Raw genomic sequence first — 23,810 nt, forward strand, 5'->3', positions numbered from 1 at the left:
ATAGGATATTAATATTAGTAATATTAGTAATAATTCTTTGTTTTGTCAGACATTTCACTACCATTTCAAAGTAAATTGTTTCCTTGAAGCAATGAACCTTTTTTGTGTTATTTTATTTATAATCTGGAACAGTGTTATCGAAAGACAGTGGCTATTGTGAGTTATGGATTTTGGTAAAAGATTAATAACAAAAAGTAAAAAAAAAAAAAAAAAAAAAAAAAAAAAACAGTAATTGTTCTCGAGAGACTTCATTTTCATCATGAATCATTCAGAGCAAAGAAATTTGAACAGTATTTTCAAACCCAAAAAATTATTCAAGTGGTTTTAGTGTGTGCAATCTAGACCAAATCTGAACTAGCCAGAGATCTGGAGTGTTACAAGGTAAACTGTTTATAATTTGAACTTAGAAAGATGTTTGAAGACAGATGTAATAAAAATAATTTTTTAACTGTTACATCACATATAAACATAACAGTTAACATTTTCAGGAGTATACTGATAATTCAGTTTTCTGAAAATAAGAGCATGTTTAACTTACCACTGATGGCGAAAGCGTACCATGTTGCAGTCTAATGAACGTTCAGATATTTTCGCGAAAAAAGCCAGCCACTGGTAATGACCTACAAAATTTGCATTTATATCCCGGCGCTAAGTTTATCTCCCCGAACGTGTCAATGTCGCATATTCATTCGCTGGTGCCCATGATTCTGTCAGATGTTGTTCCAAGAGTTTGACATTTGCACTAAGTCCTTCTGGGCATGTCAAATAACACCGGGATACAGTTGGAAAGGAAATTCAAGTGTAGAAAAATCTGAATTAGAGACTGTCCAAAATGATGTGAATTTTGCTGCAAGTCTGTATGAACGAGTGTGTCTGGTTGCGGCCTACCATGTGGTGCCACTTCCACCAGCACAAGTGTAAATACATGTCCTATAAAAACCAAAATTAAAAATTCTGCAATAATGATAATAAATATTTAACTTTAACTTTTTCAAAATGAACACATTTCTGTATGAAAAAATTTTTCATGGATAGTATGATTATTTAATTACATACTTTTCAAGAAAATATAGTTAGAGAATATAAAATTTATAAGTTTTAGAAGAAACTGATAAAAAAGTACCTGTGTCTTGCAGGCTGAGCTTTGCGCGCTGGTCGAGAAAAACGCAAGTTGAGTTGAGACTGATCAGTCACATACTTGGTGTCTCGTTCACGTCTCCTTCTCAAGGCAGGAGTGCATGCTGTAAGTTGCTGCTGCTCTTCCTCTGCGGAACTATTGTTTGAATGCGATGCTCTGGCATCAGGCAGAGTCACACAACGTCTTAATGGGTGGCTGTGCTCCAGTTGCATGCCATCATCTTCACTAAACCTACAGAAAACATTTTACGAAAGATTACGGAGGATTTAAACTTGGCAGTAATTAATCTAACAGAAATTACAAAAAAATTGTACTGTAAGCCCAAAATAACACGGTTATGAATGTGAAAAATTCAGGTATTCCACAAAAAGAGTTCTCTCTCCCATCTAAACACAAAGCGAGATAGTTGTCAACTTTTCTAGACAATGGGAATAGCAGACACAGACCACAAAAAATTCCATGGCTGCTTTTTTTTTTTTGTATTTGTTGAGCTATGTCATAAAAAACTTAATTCAGGCATGTGATAGCTTAAAACTATCAGTATTAGACATAATCATAAAAAAAATTATTTATAACATGCACATAGAAAGTTTGGTAACTTATAAGGGCAGTCAACAATAACCATGGTATTAATACAAGACAAAAACTACAGTATAAAACAACTAAGATGCATACTGAGCAAATGATAAGTTATTATTAATCACAAAATAATTATAAAATTATTAAAATTCAAAACTCAATTATCTAATGTATTTATTTTTATTAAATATGAATTCAAACACAATAATTATAGTAATAAATATACATAGTTATTTATTACAATTGATACTCAACCCTTTTATGATATTTTACTGTCTAAAGTAATAACATGTTTATCTAGGTTGTTAAAGTTTGTAATTAATATATAAAGAATGTCATTGTTGTGTTTAAAGTACAAAACATAGCCTATAAATAGCTATTAAATTGCTGGACTCTTAAACCAGAAATTTCCAGTAGAATTTTACAATTTGTTTTTGGTGTATAACAATTACGGACAAAAAGTTCACCTAATGATTTTCTGCGGCCAATAAGAGGAATCAGGTTTCGGAAAGTTATATAAGGTTGAAAAGTTTATTTTGGATATTTTCTAGTTTATAAAAGTCAGATTTAATGATATTATTCCACATTATGGCTCTATACTCTAATTTAGTTCGAGCTGAAGAAAAATAAATGGTTAATATTGAATCAATGCTTGAAACATAATGGGTTTAAACTTAATTCATGCTAAAGTACGGCTTGATTTAAAAGCCGCAGAATTAACTTAATGAAAAAGAACTTATCATCAAGTATTGAGCCAATATTTTTAATTATTCGGTATGAAGACAATATGTGAATTATTTAGCTGATAATCATATGGGATTGGTGATCATTTCCTGGTGAAGGAATGTTAACAGTTACCAAACTGAGGCTGCAACAATTGACAATGCTAGTAATACAGGTATCAGAATGGAATAAGTGACAGTCAGAGATGTAATCTTTGTGTAGATTTTTGTAACATCTGCAAATAACAAACTTAAGGAATATTTTAAAACATGGGAAATGTCATCAATAAAAATGTTAAACAACAGAGGGGATAAAATATCACCTTGAAATACTCTAGATGTTACATAATAAGTTGAGTTTCAGTTGTTTATTAAAACAAAAAAAATTGATTAATTAGATAGCTGGAGAACAAGTGTGAATATTTATCACGTAAACCAATGTTTGAAAGTTTATCAAGTAATGATAAGTGATTCACAGTATCAAAGGTTTTGGAAAGGTTCAAGTAAAAAGCATCAACTTGACCCCTTTTTGTTACTTTACAATATATTGGATTTAAGAAAATCTGTATATTGGTCATTCTTGACATTCCCTTGTCTAAATCCATGCTGATTATCAAATAGTCTATTTTTAAAACAAAAATTCATTTCTTTAAATATAATTTTTCCAAATACGTTTACACAACTGTTGAGGAAGGATATGGGCCTATAGTTTATGACTAAGTTTGCATTCTTTTTCGTGGATAGCAATTGGCAATTTTACAATTAGAGGGGAACACATGTGTATTTATACTAATGTTAAATATATGATGTAGAAAAGGCACACGTACATAAATAAGAACAACCTGTCATAATAAAGTTAGGAATACCATCTGGACCTGCAGATGAAGAAGATTTTAAGGATTTAATATCAAAATGTACCAGACTCTTAAAAATTGAGTATGAATGAATTCGATAAAAGATTGCATTTGGCTCTATATTGGTAGGGATGCTATTTGGTTGTATGGACAGTAAAATAAGTACCAGGCAAAACAATTGGTAACGATATTAGGGTCATAAGAAACAGCTCCATTGACATTCAATCATAGATACGTTCTGGTATCCGTTCTTTATAATTTTAATATAATGCCAGAATTTTTTCGGATTTTTCTTTATGTTATTCTTAATCTTTTGTGTCCAGAATATTTGATTGTACTTGATTTTCTTTTAAACTGTTTTAAGATAATAAGAAAAATAAGTATAGTATAGCACATTGTTATTTCTTTTAAATAATTTATGGAAACATTTTTTAGATTTTAAAACTTGAATTTGTTCTTTGGAAAACCAGTGGGGATACTTTGAAACTCTTTTAATAGATGTAAGTATGAAAATATACATTTAATCACATAAAAACTTTGTTAACTGAACAACCGAAGCATTCACATCAGTAATATTAAAGAAGCCTGTCAAATCTAGATCCTTTATGGCATTAAATTAACCTAGGTAATCACAATATCTGTAGTTTCTGTATGTGGAGGAAGTATTCTTATTATTATGAATGTACAAGATGTTTTAATATTGAGGGTAGGATGAGGCAGATCATCTTTCACTAAAGCATCCATAGCTTTTGTTTCTGTGCAGTGCTAAAAATTGGGACAACACAGATTGAGTAAGGAATTAGTAGGCTGTGTATTATTACACTGTGATAAGTTCATGCCAATGGAAAAAATAAGTAGAGATTGTGCTTTAGACTCAAAAAAACCATTAGATATGTTGAACGTGTGCTTAAAGTAACAGAAATCACCAATTATAAATAGATTGTATTGATAGTTCGTAAATTTATATCCTAGAGTTTCAAGATATGTAGCATAAGTAGTTAAGAATTTTTTGAGATGGTGTGTGTGTGTGTGTGTGTGCATGTGTGTGTATAAGTGTGTGTATGTGTGTGTGTGTATATATATATATATATATATTTACACACACACACACTTATACACACACACATATACATATAATCAAGTGCTATTAATTTCTTTAGAGAGGTTTTAATTTAAATCCAGACTGCTTTAATTCCTGGATTTTCATAAAGAAGGGTGGGCTGAAACATTGTAAATTTGTGTTTATTAATGGCAATTAGAACACCACCACCTATTTTCTTCATAGTAAGATCAGGATTTATATAAGTTTTGAAGACCTTGTATGTTTTGGTAAAATAATGATGATTAATACTGGAGTCAATGAACTACTGACATCCCATGCAGAGGGACAAAGCATGCACACTTTAAAGATCAAGGAGCTTCTCCAGGCACCTCAGATGATACATTATCTGTAGTGGGCTTATCATGGATGATAATGTTATTTTCAAGACCAACGGGACAGCTGGCATTAGCAAGTTGTTCAGGATGAAATTTTCCATATAAGGCACCTATTCGGATGGAAAACCGAGTTATTGATTTTGTAAAAATTATCTTCAAGTAAAAATCAACTTCAGGATCAGAGAAACGGAACGAGGCATAAGTACCGTACTTGGTGCAGAGCTTGACAACTTTTACTTGTGACAAATTCAGTTCACTCCTTATATAATCAGCAATTTCCTGTTTTTGTACTGTCGGAACATACCGCTACCGCGTAACAAAAAAGACTGTCTTTTTAAACAAAGGTTTAACTATTGTTTTAAGAGATGATGAGTTTATAACACCCACTTCCATGGAGGATTTTCTTCCGATCATTAGACAGTAATTTAGGTTCCTGGATAATGTTGTTTTTGGGTTTGTGTGCACATTGCACCAGTGAAAAATATTGTTAATGCGCATTTTGTTTATTTGGAGACCTGCTTGCATCTCACGAATCCTGCTGCGTGGCAAGTAGTTACCTGTGAAACACTTGTTAGCAGATGTTACTACATGCACATCCATGCCACCCTCACTTAAAAGATGCCACCTGATCGTTCTTTTTGCTCCCTGCTTGCTTTAATGTTTGATTGAAAGTTTACATATGTTCACAATTTACTCAGATATATTGCTTGAGTAAATTAAGTTCATGTTTTTTTCAGAAAGTTCATTTCTGGAATGGATTAACAAGCACTTAGAAACTTTATTTTCAGATGTCAAGTCATCAAATTTAAGACACAGAGATTTCACAGGAGTAACTAGCTCATTATCTTGCTTATCTTTGACACGGACATAGAATATTTTTCACTTACAACCTCTTGAGACCTGGATAATTTATAGGACTGTCTGAATATGTTCATGAGACTTTCTTGATTGACATCTACAGCTATTTTCTTATGTTCACAGGGCATAGAAAAACCCAAGAATACATATGTTCACTTAACGATGAATCTATGTTGATGAAAACATTATCACTTCAAAACCATGAGTTACGGGACACGCGTGCACAAACGTCCGTAGGCAGCAATTCATAGGGAGTGCGCACAAATACATTCATCGGCAACAAACTCACAGCTACAAATGTCACATATCACTGGTGAGTTCTGTATTCCTAAAATAACCATCAGAGTGCTGTTAAAAGAGGAACGTAAACAGAAACTTTATTGTTGCAGTTACTGATGCAAAGCTATGAACATGAGAAAATTACTGTACTTCATTATTCATTAAAAGTAGACAATCCTTTATAAACTATTGTCATTAGATTAAAGGATATGATTTAAAATTACATAAAACCTAGAGGTATTTTTCCCACTCTTGTCATATTTATAGTTAAAATTATATTCTTGCCTGAAAAAGAAAAAACCTCTTGCCCAGGACGTGGGCCAATTTGCTTCTGAAACTTCCTGCCTACAATATCTTTCTATTTGGGGAGTAGAGGGTAGCTCTAGGGAGAGAAGGAGCATATTTCCTGCTAGTTTCTAAGAATTTCTTATTGGTCTTTTTATGTCTGGTATTGTGGGTAAGTTGAGATGGAGTGTGCATGCCCTTCTACGCATGTTCCTCAACTTTGATAAATACACCAACTAGTAAAGCCAAAGTATAGTAATGATGAGAGCTATAAAAGCAATGAAAATCATTAAATTAAACAGAAAATGTGCATGCGTTGAGCAAGCATAAATACCATTAATTTTCACACCTGCTTGGTGTTACATCTTTCACAGATACATAGTGCACTTGACAGCACCATTGACAGGTAAATTTATTACTTTGACTGGATTGGTTCACTGCTTATTATACTGCAGATAACAACACAGAGGAAAGTTATATTATCTGATAACCATGTTATGAATAACTAAAAGCTGTAAAACAAATGTTATTTGAACTTAGCAGGAATTCAACTATTTCACCACAAGGAAAATAGAGTTCATATCATGTGTTGTGAAATCCTATATCCATCGAGACAGTCCAGGTACAAAATAAAATAACTCTTCTAAATCCTATTCCCACTGCTATACAACTGTAAAGAACTTTGAGCTGATGACTCCATCACTCTGCTGACTAACATAACAGCCTGGATGGGTCTAGGAAGCATTCAGATGTGAGCTCATGATCAAACCTGCAAAATGTACATATCTTGTTTGTCGGGTTGTGTTTTCAGACAGACGAAGGGCTATGAGCCACCAGGTTGCCTACAGACCCCTCCCACCCAGCGCAGGCAAGCCACAAACAACAATGTTGCCAAATATGTCCAGCCTGAAGCAGACCCGAACATAGCCAGCTCATCCCATCTATGAGCACAAGTTAAGAATGAATCACACTTTATATGTGGTCGATGCATTAAATTTACCTTAAGTGGTTATCAGATTTTTGTCAATATATTGTTATTTACTGAACTTGATTTTCTAATAATGTAAATCAAAATTAACTAAAGAGTGTTCAAATGGAATCAGAAATACTTTGCATAAAAGGGCTTTTTCTCTTTATAATATAAAGAGGGCAGCAAATTGAAAAATCATCAGTGTTCAAAGGAAATTACTACACCAAAAATTAAAAAAAAAAAAAAAATTGGATAATATAATCTTGAATTTTGTATATATAAGTATGAAAAATATAAAATAAAATGCTTGGTCAATGAAGGGGAAGCTAAATTTTTCATTTAGTTAAAATTTACTATTAAAATACATACACTTATAAGCTTCTTCCTTTTTAATCACCAAAATGTAATGCAATTTCCTTTTTAACTTTGCACAATATTTAATTAAGGATGTTGGTGACCATTATTTGTTGGTTCTCAAGAAAAAGTTTTTTCATTCCCGACACAAGAACGAGTCAGCTAAACAATAATGTACCCAAGAAATTCGTGGAGGTGATTTTACTGCCATTTCCATCTGATGCCCACTGCCTTGGTGGAGGTGCAATACAGAAGTAACAGGATGACTGGGTTGACTGAGGTGGGTGGGGTGACTCAGAAAGGGTGCCAGCTAGCATCAGAAAGGTGGGGAGCAACACCGCTAGCCCACTGAAAACACGGGATGGCAGTGGCGTAGGCAACAGGGTCACTGCTGCAACAGGTGTCTACACAGTCTCTACAACAAAACCCTATGACTAATTTAGTAACTTTTCAGGATCATTTCAAAACATTTTGTATAGTGAATTTACAGGTTTTAATTTTTTATTAAATTTTTCATTCTGTGTGAATCAGGAGTTGCAGAAATCTAAGAAAAAGGTAAAATATTTTGTTACTTAGCAGAACGTAATAATGTTAAGTATCCCACAATGATTCTTTAAAATATTTGTACTGTCATCTGGTTAAGTAAAACAAAGTCATAGTGAGACACCTGATAATGTTGTCTAAAGTGAACAAATAGCTGTAAATGTATCCTTTCCTTCACTTGGCTACATTTCATCCATCCTCTATCAAACTTATGAATTGAAAAAAAATTTTCTGCCAATATTTATCCATCCAAATGTAAACCAAATTTCATCAATAATATCTTTGCCAACACAATTTAACACTATTTCCCAATTCACACAAAACTTTGCACACTTGATTATGTAAAAGTACTGGAATAATAAGCATTTTTATTTCAAATTTTACTTCATAAAATATATTTTTAAAACCTGGAAAACATACAAATTAGAGGAACAGCTTCTTTACATATCGAGATGAAATTAAATTGGTGCAACTGACAACACTCACAATTCAATGTATCACTTACATACTCTGAAAGTTTATTTAACTGTAGAAATTAATTGCATAAGTTACTATACTAATCTTTATTTCGGTCTGACATTCATTGAATCATAAATTAGAATGGTAAACTACACATTACAAACATATTCTTACAGCACGCTGCCATGCTGTTATCATCATTAGGATACCCACAATGCTATGCCAACAGTAAGTCCTATGCAACCACAAAGGTAGTGTTTACAAACAACTTCTAGTTGATTAGTTCTTTTGACCAATGAGTAGATGAGGCAATTGAGGTGAAAATTTACATACAAGATGAGTAAAATTTGATAGATGGAAATTATATCTGAGAGTTGTTGAAAGATGCTTTAAGATAGGGCCTCACAGGTGTACACACAATCGTCCTGGTCGAGAGTTGCCAACACACTGCTTCTGTGTCTGAGGTAATTAGTGGCAGAGTTGACTATTGATCCTACAGCTGCTCGATTGTTTGTCTATTCATTGGAGAGTTGCGCCCCGGTGCATTCCCACTATGACCTATTGGCACTGGGCATTTAACACGCATTGTTGGCATGGGTGCACACCGATTGGGGCGCCGCCGTATAATAAATACCTTAGCGAACCCAGGACGACACAGAAGGTTGGCATTGATACTGAATTTAAATAATGTTAATAGTAATAACACTGAATTTGGTTACCAGTGGTATAAACCAGTTTACACAACATTCTATGATTCAGTCCATTATGCCCAAATTGATTTTAAAACTCAGAAGTGACCTTTTCTGGAGTAATTTTCAACATTTCAGCACTTATATTCCACAACTTAAAACTTGGCTCAAAGGTACACAAAGGGCCAGGAGACATATTGAAATGAAAATAAAACTATCCAAAAGAAGCTGAAATAACTAAGATTTATATGAGAATAAACAATTTTTCTGTGGTTTTCTGTCAACATGATCCTTTATTACATTCTTTACACTACAAATAGTCAAACCAATGCATAGTTAATACCTATCATAAGTTTGGCACTGAACGCCTTTGTCATTATTGGATAGCCTACACTGAAAAAATCTAAGACAGATAACAGTCTATAGTTATTAAAATTTTGCTGTCAGTTACAAAAGTTTAAATTTTTTGAACTTATGTTCCTTTTTCTCATTCATCCACTTCATATGAAGCTTTTATAACTAAAAATACAAGTTTTGTGATACATTAACAAACAAACTAGTCCATTTGTGCAAAAAAAAAAAAAAACCAAGAAGCAAGAATAATTCCCAAAGCTTTGCTAGGGATCAGTCTGAAGTGTCCTCTGCAAGTAGAGCAGAGGCAGAGGATGGAGAGCCCACAGGGGCCTCTGCCTGAGAAGCAGAGCAGTGGGAGAAAATTTAAAATACTGTTAACAGTCAGCCCACAGAGGTCCTGCTAAACAGAAAGAAATGAGGAAATTACCCTCAAGCATGCTAATAAAACCAATATCGGAGGGGTAGAGCAAGTCAGCTAGTCTGTGCAGCTACCAACTGTGAATGGGTTTTAAATAGTAAATATGAATGTCAATTAATGCCTATTCTCACGGAGTGTGGCGGTGCGGTGGTAAGTCCTAATTGCATTCCAGAGGAAGTGGGTTCAAATCTTGGTCTGGCCATCATGATTTTGGTTTTCAATGGAACCCCTAATCACACCTAAGCAAATGCTGGGATGATCGCTTAGCATAGGCTATGGTCAATTACTTCCTGAATATCCCTGGTTAAAGTTGTTATATATTTCGGTCTCTAATTATGTTGCTGTCTACGACAAGTTAAGTTCAATAAAAACATAAACTTCAAATAAAAATCATTCCCCAAATAAGGATTCTATAAGATTGAGGCTTGTGACCTAAAAGACATTTACTACATTGTATACCCTTCAGCAGGGAGTTTTAGTAAATTATTGTGCATATACATTAACAACTATGGTAACATTACTGATATAAATTCTATTACAAAAGTGTAAGAATGATCTTAAACACAAACTCGGGGAAGATAACTATATTCGCACTGGCAAAAGTGTATTCAGAGGACCACAGTGGGTGAGATCACTCTCACTAAAACCATCTGGGTTCGATTCCTGGGGTCACAACCATATTTATCAGAAGAGGAAAAAAAATTTGACATTGCTGTGGGTTGTGGGTTGCATGGGGTACTCCTGTCTCCCCCACCAATGCATTCTTCTGGCTGGCCGAAACAACAACATGTCACTCTGGAAGAGCAGCAGGCTCCTACGAGTGTCAACTCCATTCCAGCCATGTAAACCCTGTGTATGCAATTATTTACACTCAACTGCCATCTATTGGTTGGAAAGAAATGCTCAGTCCACACTGTAGGAAGACACAGAGGCACATGGTGAAGCGGGAAACATGATTGCTGGTGGTTAGAGATGGACATGTTGCATAGTTAATATTAATTGAATGAAAAAATAATAAATGGAACTATTTAAGCATCACTCCATTGTAGTTTCATGTCCATGCAAGACTCCAATAGCTACTGAAAAACTTCTCAAACCGAATATCCGCAAATAAAATGCCCTACTTTCAAACCACAATATATTTTCTTGTAATATTAAGAACAAACTAAAAACCCAAAAAAAAAAATTCCATAAACATTTTCACTTACCTAGTAGCAACATCATAGTCCATAAAGATACAGCGAGGACTTTTAACAGGGATGGGGATTTTACTCTTAACATTAGATGTGGCTGGAACAGTTACGACAGGACTGGGTTTTTTACAGTTTTCTTCAAACACTGGTGATAAACATACAGAGTGGCGACGATCCTGGGAAAAAAAAATGACACATATTGTACGGCATCACAAAAGCAAACTTTTTGAAACAAAAAATAATTTTTTTCATTAAATGTACTATTACTGGGTATAAATGAAAACAATTTCTCATATTTTTAAAATTTTACACTGTAAGTTGTTTTCATCCATACAACAAGATTAAAGACAATATATTTTGGTACTATGCATCATGCTAGATAAAAAGCTGTTGTTTAGGCAGTGTCCCATACCATGTTTTTTAGGATCCGAGATGTTTCATAAAGAAAGTAATAAAAAATATAATGTATATGTACCGTATGAAGTTAAAGACTTTTTTTTTCAGAAGCATGGCTAGGCAGGATAAAATCTCACAAAGACTGTACAGTACGCAGCCACTAAAAAGCTGACTCATAGCTCACAGGTTAATGTGAGTCTTGACAGAGATTAGGGCATACCACTTCAGTGACCACGGCCATGCTCAGCACAGCTGTTGTCCTTACTTTGCCTAAAAAGATTGATAGTTTAAGTGTATGATATTGCTCATTTCTAATTGCTGGCCCAGATGGAGAAGGCATTATGGAGATGGTTACTCAAAAATAAGATAAATTATTTCCTCCTTTATGTGATGAATTGTGTTGAAATGCATACCCACTGAATTGGGTGTACAAAGAAAATTTTATACTTAAACAGGCAACATTAGAGCTATCTTAATTATTGCTGTTCACAGGCTACATAAAAAAATTTTTTGAAGGCCAGTATACAAGGCCTATTTCTTGTGCAAGAATATGTACACCCTCCTTACTTAAGGGAAACTTAAGTTACATGAAAGACCACAGAGATTGCTAGCCACTAGTATACAAGGACACATTTTCTTGTTCAAGTATAGAGTATACCAACAGAAAATTATTCCTAGGAGGGTTAGAAAAGAAAATTTAACATTTTTTCTACATGCATATTAATTATAGCTCATTTCAGTACATGATGATAAAAAGTATTTCAGAAAGATTTATATAAGCTTGGTCTAGTTATTCCTTACCTGAACACAGAAACATTGGCATATGCCACCCATGGACCCAAAAATACATTACTTGAGATATTATCACATGTATGTGAAGTATAGCAACAAAAATTTGTATACATATCAACTAAAACCAGAAATGAAAGTATTAATGGTATGTATTCCTAATATGTAAAAAAAAGGGGGTTAACACCACTTTGTAATTGAATTGAAATGCTCACTACAATAAGTATAATCACCTTCCTTAATCCAGTTTCTTATAAAGTAACAAACAGGGATTAAGCTAAAGATTTGACACTGCAAATGATCCTATATTACTAGGGGAAAAAATCAAATTTAGGTGTACAAGATAAATATATAAATTAGTTAACCACTCATCTAAAAAATAGAATTTTTTTTGTGTAAATAAACAATAACAACTCGTCTCAACAATGTGCACATTCTAGAGTTCTGCTAGGAGGTACACTATCCATCAACTCTGCTTTTCAACAGCTTCACTCACATAATTTCAGGGTATTGCCAATATTTTACCATTGTTAGGAAAGTATATGTTAATTAGAAAAATTTTAACTAACAAAATAGACACAATAAATGATGTCATATAAAACATTTTATTAATTAGGAAACAACTGTTCAAGAATGATATTTTCTAAAGTGGTTAAGCGTAAACCATTTTAATTGTTAGTATAGATAAAGTATCTGATATGATTACTCCCATTTTATTTTGTTTGAGGATTTATTTTAGCTTGATGAAATCACACCACTTTCATTTCATGAGGTAGCCAATAAAAAAAAAAATTAAAACACGTACTAATTTCATTTTAATGAAGTTATTGCCATCATTTACACTTTCATTTGTTTTGGTTATAGCTATCCTTAAAATAATTAAATCATTTCACCTTAAACATACCTGCATTATTTAAAGACTTTTGAAGCAATAGCATTTTTCTCTGACATATAGAGTAAAGTTATAAAATTTCTTTTCAAACAAATTTATTGTTTCTTAGTTACAAAGGATCAAATTTTTCACCTCTCTCCTTTATTTTCCTAAAGGATGCCAATTCAATGTGAAAATTCAGAACTACAGATTTAATAAGTATGACAACATCCGTTAACCAAACAAAACCAATCTTATCCCATTCTTTTTTACAGCAGATGAGAAATACAAAATAATTTTAATAACTTTCATTTGTACTGAATTAAAATCTATCTTGCAAATACTGATTTAGTGGATCCATAAAATTTTTTTATTATCAAAATAATATTCATCCGTTACAACTTAAGAGGTGATATTTCGGAGAATGTTGAATAAGAGAACGTAGTTTTAGGTATGTTTATTTTTCATTGCCAATAACTTAAATTACGTATGATTTGATCAAAAAATATAACTTTTCAATGTCAAAATTATATTTACAATCCTTTAACAGTTGAAGAGTGCACGTGTTAGAAAGAGTTGGTAGATTTAGCATGTTTATAAATCATACGCATAAGTAACATACCGCTTGATTAGCTTCAGACCGCCTTTTCACACCTTTTGCAGTTGAATGTAGAAAAATTATCAAGGTAAAAAAAACATGCTATTAAATTGTATACTGTATGTTATTCTTACTCAGTTTCTTACCTCCAGCTTAATTTACTTCGATAGATATTCAAGACTATTAAAACTAATGTACCCCATTTCATTGTCTTTGGGGTAGAATTCTGAAAAAATTATAAATTCACCCTACATAATTAATTATTTAAGTTATTCATACCCAGTTTCTTACATCCAGCTTTATTTGCTATGGAGATATGATTTTTTACGATAAAAAACATACCCTTTTCGACCCCCTTAAAATTCAAATTCCGGAAGAAAAAAAATCTTCATTCTATATCATTGTTGTTCAATCTAAATTTCTAACCCTTAGATCAAGTACAATCAGAAGTATGAAATTTTTTCCTTAAAACCAAACTTATTTTTTTGCACTCTTTAGGGACAGAATCTCAAAAAGAGGTTAGTTAATAATAAGTCGGTTTATAATTTTCATTATTCTTACCCAATAATTTACATTATATTTATTATTTATTAGTCTGGGCGATACAATTTCTTAAAATAAATCAAAACCTACCCTGTTTTTGCCCCCTTAAAAATAAATTGCTATAAATTAAAAACTCTTGTTGTTCCTTCTTAGTTTCTTACCATTAGTTCTAACTGATTTTGAAATCATCTTTTTTTCTTTTAAAACCATAATTACCCCCTTTACACCCCTTAAGGTATACATTTTGTAAATTGATTAAATTGTGATTGGTAGTTTACATATGTTTATTTTTAGCACCCAATATCTATTCTGTTGCTGGAGTTGATTCATTGATACATTAGTTTACTTAAGACTATACTTACACCATGTTTACCCCTCAGGGGTATAATTTCACAAATTGTGTTAAGCTATAAATTCTCTGGAAAAATTAAAATGAGAAAGTAAATTTTAGGTCTAAAAATAAATCGGTGCCGATGATCCCAAATTTGCAGCAGACTGTGCATTGTTATTGAAATTCATGTGCTGAATATTATTGGGCCAATCCATACCTGGAACATTAATCATTATAATTTCTTGACAGAAGGAAAGTTGGTATTCAAGGCTCTCAAAATACGAGGAATATGTTTTTGTATTTGCTTGTGGGGGGCAGATAAATGGTACCCAGAATAACAGATTTGGTATGATTTATTTTAATTTTTAGCCATACTGCTTCAATTCCAGGGTTTTCAAAAGTATTAATGAGTTTAAACACTGCCACCTTGTTTTTAATTGTAAGAATAGCATCTCTATCATTTTTAAAATTGTATATGATGTTATGGTTGGAAATAGAATATTTCCAAAAACACAATATATTTTGACATGAGACCTGTTATTTTTTGATAGAATCAATCCTTTTCCTTTGAGTTAGTTTGCACAAAAGAGTTTTACTGTATTCCGCATTACAAATGGATAGGATTAGATGCCGAGCTCAAGACAGGTAAAGGATTAGGACTTTTTCTTTCTGAAGGAGTATGATTAGCGGAGGTAGCGTCATTGTTGGCAAGTTGATTAGGGTGAAGCTTACCATAAAAGGGGCATATCAGGCACCCACTGAGCCAAAACATGATGTAGTATATATTTACAAAGTCTTCATCAAGTACAGTTATGTGAAAAGAGGCGTAAGAATTAAATTTTGTTACTTTTACATGTGATAAATTGAGTTCATTTGAAATATATTTAACAATCTCGTGCTCTTGAACCGATGAATCCAAACTAGTAAAATATAATGCCTTTAGTCTTTTTTAAAGTATGCTTTCCCACCTATTGTAGTGTGGGGTTGTTCATAATACCCATTTGCTTGGGTTTTCTCTTTCGTTCAGAGTTTTGTTTAGCTTCAGGGTTTACATTTGACCTAGACTTATGCCCATGTTGCACCAACGTGAATCCATGAAGGCTCTCGTCAGCAAGCTGGGTATTATACTCCCTCCTGATGTTACCCTGTTCCTGCTGAGTTGGAAGTAGGTCAGAGCTGTTGTTATCCCAGACACGTAGAGTTACAACACGTTCCATCCTCTTCCCGTTCACACCGCTCGAGGTTTTCATGAGGACATTGCTATATTACTTAAAATTTTCCTTTTCATTTACCTTTTTGCAGCACAAATTTGCTTAATATAATAAAGTTCTTGTTTGATTGCAGCGGACTCAGAATATGAATCCATGAGTAATTTCTTTAGAATAAAATTTTCATTTTTGATGTCATCAACCTTAGAACACAGTGCCTCAACGGTATTGACAGATCACCCATTTTATGAACCTCAAGCTTGAGAACTTTGACAAGGACTATTCACCACTGATATCATTTCCAGATACCATTTTTTCGTGCGGCGACTTAAACATGTTCTCGCAGAAAAAACTGTACACTATCTAAAGGTGATATATTATTTTGGGGCAACAGAAACCTCCAGAAGTCCGACTGATGAAGTAGTAATAAGGTAATGTTGAAAATTCACTATACGAAAGATACAGAAATCAATGAAAGATCAAAAGGCTGAGGCTGGCTATAAACACTTGGCAGTGACAAATATTTAAGAGAGGTAAAAATTTTTTTCTGCACTCATTCTGCTATCGTGATATATATTGACTTACTTTAAAATTGAATGCAGACATTAACCTAAGAAAGGATATATGACTATATTTGTTATTTTTATGCTTGTATGACACAAAATGCACAGGATGTGTGCATGTGTGATATACACTTTTTTTGTAAATGGAACAGATATATATATGTAAAATTACAGATAATTGTAAATTTGTACATTTATATAAAACCAACTGTATCAAAAACTAAACGTGTTCACAGTAATACTGGGTTCGAATTCTTACCTAGGCATTTATGCTTTGAGTTGTCTCAGTACCTCCAATAGTTTAAGTTTATTATTAACAGTTTTCTTAATAGCTTTCCAATATTAACTGAGGACATTAATAAGCATAAAAAAATAACATAAAGCCCAATTACTAAATTTCCATGGTTAAAAAGATTATGCTTGAATGAAACATCATTTAAAATATAAAATTATGCTGTTGCTGCCCTTGTGTAGTTAAAGAAAGCTTTATATTTGAGGGCTGATCGCGCATTGCCGGTGATTTCGAGATGTTAACTATGGGCGCCACCACGTGGAAGGGCACGTGGACCCGGCGGAGTCTCTCACTCAGGGCGTGACGTAGCCCAAGTGGGGACGAGTTACCAGCCCTTTCTATCCTAGCTACCCAGACCTGGCCCGCTCTAGGCGTCGGGCACGCCACACTCCTAGACTCACTCACCACGTGATTAAATAAGTACTCACTTTATATTTATTCTCCAGATTTAATTTCACTAACACGTCTCTCTACACGCCCGTTACACGTTACACATTACACGGTTAAAAAGCCTGAGGCACGAATCGGTTTAGGTGAAGGCATGGTCCACACACGTGGCCATGCTGCAAAGTATACTTATTACACGGTGATGAAAAAACTCGACTGAGACAATTAATTAATTAAACAGCCCGCTGGCCGAGAGCTGCCCCGAGGATGACGAGCGAAAGAGATTCAGAAATACTTAACGAGACAGAATTACTTGGTCAGTGCAGAACAAAGGTTGAAGTCCCCGGGGTGCTGGCGCGTCTGCTCTCGGTCAGTGATGAAGATCGACTGGGCTGAGCTCATCGCTCGCAGGTGGCAACATGGCGCCCTTCGCGCCAACACAATTACCGTTACTGTATTCTACGACTCCGTGCCCCGGCGAAAGTTGAGTAAATTACAGATAAACATTAAAAATATATAAAAATTACTGACAATGGAAAGTTTGTTACTATTTACTTATTTAATGATAATTCATATAAAAGCATTCCTATCCTCGTCCAAGTCCGTGCCTGTTCGGGTCCGCCCGGGCAACGTCTATAGTTATTTAAGGTAACTTATTTAAATTAAAGAAACACAAGTAAACTACACAGCACTGGGGCGAAGATGGATGAAAACAAAAAGGGTTTACAAATAATATTAAAACGTAGCAAATTAGGGGTGCGGCGCACTGCAGCTAAGCGCCCTCTTGCCGGGCTAGACACACACGCACACACGCACGCACGAGCGGGAGGTTTGAATATAGATGGTGGTTGGGCGGTGTCGTATCGGGCTCAAAGGGGCCGCAGGCCCGGACGACGTCAATTGCCCCCTCCGAAAGTAGGCCGATATGACAGCGCCGTTTGACAGATGGTTGGGGGGCGTTGCCTGTGGTGTTTACGTCGCGCACTCCCACGTGGCAATGTTGATGTTTATGTTTGTGCGGGCAGGTGGCAATGTTGACATGACGGACGGACAAGCAATGTTTACACGATGGAAGGGCGAGCAATGTTTACAAAATGACAGTTGAGCAATATTTACACTATGGAGGACGATACACACGGACAGAATGGGCGCTGGCTGACTAACCTTGTGGGTGGTGACCCACCAGTTGTCCCGAGCCCCAAATCTGCGTCAGCTGCGGCTGCGGCGGCTGCTGCGTGTGATAGCGTGGCGGTGGCCAGGGCGCCGGCCGGCAGGGGCGGCGGCGGCCAAGGTCAGGCGGCTCGTGGCAGGCGGGCAGCAAGCGCGGGCGGCGCTCGGCACGACCCGGCTCAGCCTCGCCGACAGGCGGGCGCTTCGCGGCCCGTCGTGACAGACGGGTGACAGGTGTCGAAGTCCGGGTGACGGTCACGTTCGGCGGTGGGACGGTCGGGCGTCCCGGCGTCGTGGCGTCGACCTGCATCGCGACAGGCGGATGTAGGGAGCTCAGGCGACTCTTCACGGTGCGGCGTCCCAATGTTGCCAACTTGCGACATTTGGGTGGCGTCTCGTGCGGCAGGGCACTTGACCGGTGTTCCGGTACTGCGGCGATCGGCGTCGGAATCGGGCGTCGTGGCGCCTCGGTCGATTCTGGCGTCGTGTCAGGTGGGCATGTAGGCGGCGTCAGCGTCGGCGTCGCGCGCGTCCGTCTCTTTCGGTCCGGTTCATCCGTCTGTGCCTCGAAGCCAGGCGGGCACAGAGGAGCAAATCCAGGCGGCGGGGCGGCGCTCAGGCGTCTCGGCGTCATGGCCCTGGACATCGTGTCGCAAAGCGTCCTGTTTGCGACTGCGCACTCTGGTAGCGGTGACGACGGCCGGATGACGTCGAAGCCAGGTGGTGGCGACAAGGTGACACGAAGCGTCGGCGTCGAGTCTGGTGGCGTCCGTGGCGAGTCGTGTGGCGGAGACGATGCGGGTTTCGCCGGAAATGACCTTGGTGGCGTCGGGACGGCGGTTCGGTGCGGTGGCGAGGTCATTCCGGCGTCGGGAGGTGTCTCCGACACGAGGCGGGTGCTGGACGGCGTGGCAGACTGCGGTGGGACGGTCGTTGTCGGGCGTCGCTCGGTTGGCTTCGGCGAGTCAAGCGTCATCATAGTCGGGATGAGTGGCGTCAGGTCGGCGAAACGAGGTCTTGCTGGCGATGATGCGTTTGGACCAGCGTCGGGAGACGTCAGGTCGACGAGAGGTGCCGAGGTTGGCGGCTCCAGGACAGGAGGTGGCGGAAGCGGAATTGTCGGCGTCGGGACGGCGAGCGTCGGCGTCGGGATAAGTGGCGTCGGGTCGACGAAACGCAGTGTGGCAGGCGGCGGCGGGATCGGACTTGTGTCGGGAGACGTCAAGTCGATGAGCGTCGGCACGGCGGGCGTCGGGACGGCGGCCGTCGGCGTCGGGACGACGGGCGTGGGCGTCAGGACGACGGGCGTCTTTGTCAGAGCGGTAGGCGTCGGTAACGTAACACGTGGCGGTGCGGGTGACGTCAGGACGTACCTTCGTGGTGCTGGGGTCGGCGTCGTGCGTGAGGAGTCGGCTTGGTGCGGCGGTGACGTTCCGGCAACGGGCGGCGTCCTTGGCACGGGCTGCGTCGGCGAGTCGAGCAGCGTCTTTTCCGGCGTGGTTGGCGTCGGCGTGAGCGGAGTCGTTTTCGGCGTGGTTGGCGTCGGCGTGAGCGGCGTCTTTTTCGGCGTGAGTGGTGTCGGCGTGATCGGAGTCGGTGTCGGCGTGAGCGGCGTCGGCGTTTCGGGAAGCGTCGAGGCGTGTCGTGGAGGATTTTCCAGCGTCTCTGCCTCGTACTGCGCCTGGGTGGCTAGGTAGGCAGTGCACCGTGCGCACGTGAAGGTAAAAAACTTGCGCAGTACGGTCCATTCACGTTCGCCGATACAGCCACGATGCCACAGGCCGGCACATTCCTGGCAGCGGTATCCCTCGCTACTACCTCCGGGACACGACCTAGCTCCACATTTCGTCACGCCGTGTATGCGGTACTCCGTACAGTAGCCACACTCGTATCCGGCGGCGGTCCTGCCATACAAGTCCCAACTCGGGCAGGGAAAGTAACACCCGATACACTCGTCCGGATACGGATACATGTCTACGCACGTGGTACTCTACACGCGAACAGTCCTCACGAACACATCAGCACTGTGTTACTTACTGCGCTCGGAGTCCGTTGTTTGTGCGCGGATTCCTGGAAGCGTGCGCTTGGCTGATCACGTGGCTGGCGCGCCAGAGTCCCGCTATGCGCTCCGCGCGAACAATAGTTCCAGCGCGAACTTTAGTTCCGCGCGCTCCGCGTAACAACCGCCTATCTCACACGCTCGTACAGGTCTGGTTTTCGCGGAAGATGTAACTCGCCCCACGTTGGGCGCCATTTGAGGGCTGATCGCGCATTGCCGGTGATTTCGAGATGTTAACTATGGGCGCCACCACGTGGAAGGGCACGTGGACCCGGCGGAGTCTCTCACTCAGGGCGTGACGTAGCCCAAGTGGGGACGAGTTACCAGCCCTTTCTATCCTAGCTACCCAGACCTGGCCCGCTCTAGGCGTCGGGCACGCCACACTCCTAGACTCACTCACCACGTGATTAAATAAGTACTCACTTTATATTTATTCTCCAGATTTAATTTCACTAACACGTCTCTCTACACGCCCGTTACACGTTACACATTACACGGTTAAAAAGCCTGAGGCACGAATCGGTTTAGGTGAAGGCATGGTCCACACACGTGGCCATGCTGCAAAGTATACTTATTACACGGTGATGAAAAAACTCGACTGAGACAATTAATTAATTAAACAGCCCGCTGGCCGAGAGCTGCCCCGAGGATGACGAGCGAAAGAGATTCAGAAATACTTAACGAGACAGAATTACTTGGTCAGTGCAGAACAAAGGTTGAAGTCCCCGGGGTGCTGGCGCGTCTGCTCTCGGTCAGTGATGAAGATCGACTGGGCTGAGCTCATCGCTCGCAGGTGGCAACATGGCGCCCTTCGCGCCAACACAATTACCGTTACTGTATTCTACGACTCCGTGCCCCGGCGAAAGTTGAGTAAATTACAGATAAACATTAAAAATATATAAAAATTACTGACAATGGAAAGTTTGTTACTATTTACTTATTTAATGATAATTCATATAAAAGCATTCCTATCCTCGTCCAAGTCCGTGCCTGTTCGGGTCCGCCCGGGCAACGTCTATAGTTATTTAAGGTAACTTATTTAAATTAAAGAAACACAAGTAAACTACACAGCACTGGGGCGAAGATGGATGAAAACAAAAAGGGTTTACAAATAATATTAAAACGTAGCAAATTAGGGGTGCGGCGCACTGCAGCTAAGCGCCCTCTTGCCGGGCTAGACACACACGCACACACGCACGCACGAGCGGGAGGTTTGAATATAGATGGTGGTTGGGCGGTGTCGTATCGGGCTCAAAGGGGCCGCAGGCCCGGACGACGTCATATTAATTTTGTTAAAAAAGCCCTGGAAGCTGCTTTAAGGGGGCGAAAGACACTACAGTAGGTACACAAGGGAAAAAAATTAAAAAAAAAGAAACTTTCTTCTCACAATAGGAAGAAGAAAATGGATTATATTTGAAAAAATAAATAAAAAAGAAGAGGTTTGCTTAAAGCTTACCCTTTTTATTGTTAATTATGATTTTCATTATGGTATTTTGATAGTTTCAAGAACAACAAGAACACACAGATTTAAGTTAATTGGGGCCCCAGCCATCAGGACTTACCAATTACAAACAGATTATTAATTTTACCTAGAATATAAACCTAACATTTTTCTTTGACATAATCAAGCTTTCACAAAAACTATCATATTTTAAAATTAATTTTTTGCTAACCCAAACAGTGCGGGACTATGTATACAGTATAAACTCTATATAAGGACACTTAACGGACTGAGCATTTTCCGGCGTTATAGAGAGTGGTAGTTAAATTGATAGAAATAAAAGATATCATTTTACTATTCTATAATAATATATATTTACTAATATAGTACACATTTTACACACAAACATTAATATTCATACAAATAACAACACTTATTACGTATAGTCTGTTATCTTCGTCTGATGTTTTTTGCTGCTCCAATATTATAATTGTATTTTCTTATGTATTTTACTGATATCTTGAGATACTGCTGGATCACCTTGATTATATAAAAAGTATTTTTCTAATAGTTTCGCTGCATCAAGTGCTTAATAAAACATTTTCTTCAATACACAAAGATTTTTGTTTACTCGCCATGTATAAAGTTCGGAAGTCTGTAAGCAACTGCTAATTTGATAACGTGTAACAACTTGACAAAAGTCTAGTGACCGAGGTAAACATGTGCAAGTTCATCATACAAAAACAAAAGACAAAATTCCTTAGAATCTCCGGTACGTCAGTCGAAGTATACAACAACAAAACAGCAAACAAAAGAATGTACACAGCTGCAGTTCTTATCAACTTCGGCAACTTAGAAAGTACTGCAAAATTATATATAATGCCGTATTGTTGTCGTTAAATAGAGTGAGCGTGACGCTATATATATATATATAGTGTATTTTTGTATAGAAAACAAGGTAAACCAGCCAAAGTCAAGCAATTTCGACATTTTAAGGAGTTTTTTGTTAAATCGAGTGATGTTATAAAGAGTTTACACTGTATTCTGATTTCACAATATCAGATCGTTGACTTTTCACTGGCGACGACTAGAATCAGGAGAGACGCGTAGAATTCATGTCCATGTAAGAAGCCAGCATGTAAATTTAGTTGAATTTCATGATGGGCTTGAGTCAGAGCGAAAGCTGAACTCTTGCAACATCTCTTGGACCCCACTGGAACGAAAAAAAAAAAAAAAAAAAGGATCCAGTGGTCAAGAATAGAAATTACTGTTGCAAGCAACAGGAATCGAGAAGTCAGGGCAAAAGTTAAGTAGGGAGCCAATTATAGGCTAAAGGGCGTAGAATTTTCCACTTACCATTCTGGGGGTGGAATGATAAAAATCACTCCCTTTGAAGCTGCACGAGTGCTCTTGGTAGCCACACGGGAGTCATGCTACAAGATTACATAGTAATCCGAACTAAAGAAACTAGCAAGCTAGAAAGACTACATGGAATCACATCCCTTAAGTTAGTCGCGGCGAGACTGTTTCCAAATATAGTCGCGGGCCAGAAAGCACCAGAGATATGCAACCACAGTGATGACAGTAGGAAGAATCAATCAATCCATAGGGTTGCGTGTAGATAAAACTTGGGCTAGGGGCCCAGAGGCCCAGGAAGTGGGGGAACTGACCTCTGATTGGCTGGAGGTTGCACCGACCAAAAGAAAATAACCAAGGTGGCTGGTAGCCTGACTTGGGGCATTGGAGGTCACTCGCGCAGAGAGCAGCGCAATCTGTCGGGGTGCAGGTGAAACCGACTCGGGTATATTTAACAAAAGTCCCGCAAGAGGGACTAGCATAAGCCTGGCATTTATGGGTCCAGCTGGTTCCCGCTCTGTTGAGCTAAAAGGGAACTAGAGAGAGGTGTGGTGGCGGCCAGTAAAGGTCTCTCTCCAGTGCCGAACTAAGGTAAATTAGTTGGCCTCTTCACCACAAGATGGCAAAGGCAGGCCTTTCGTTGGCCAGCGAGATTATCTCGATCCCGGCTCGCC

At 38.2% G+C, this 23,810-nt stretch overlaps 1 protein-coding gene across 3 annotated transcripts in view; it reads right to left on the bottom strand.

The window, feature by feature from the left end:
- The window catches only part of LOC134529418 (tau-tubulin kinase homolog Asator), a 219,619-nt gene that overhangs the window by 6,095 nt on the left and 189,714 nt on the right, over window positions 1-23,810 (bottom strand). For all 3 annotated transcript variants that reach the window (XM_063363469.1, XM_063363468.1, XM_063363470.1), the window contains 2 exons: window positions 11,148-11,308; window positions 1,124-1,369 (listed from right to left, as the gene is read on the bottom strand). In XM_063363469.1, coding sequence (XP_063219539.1) covers window positions 1,124-1,369; window positions 11,148-11,308 — 407 coding nt within the window. The remainder of the gene's footprint in view (window positions 1-1,123; window positions 1,370-11,147; window positions 11,309-23,810) is intronic.

Source organism: Bacillus rossius, chromosome 2 (genome assembly GCF_032445375.1).
Source record: "Bacillus rossius redtenbacheri isolate Brsri chromosome 2, Brsri_v3, whole genome shotgun sequence".
NCBI lineage: Eukaryota > Metazoa > Arthropoda > Insecta > Phasmatodea > Bacillidae > Bacillus > Bacillus rossius.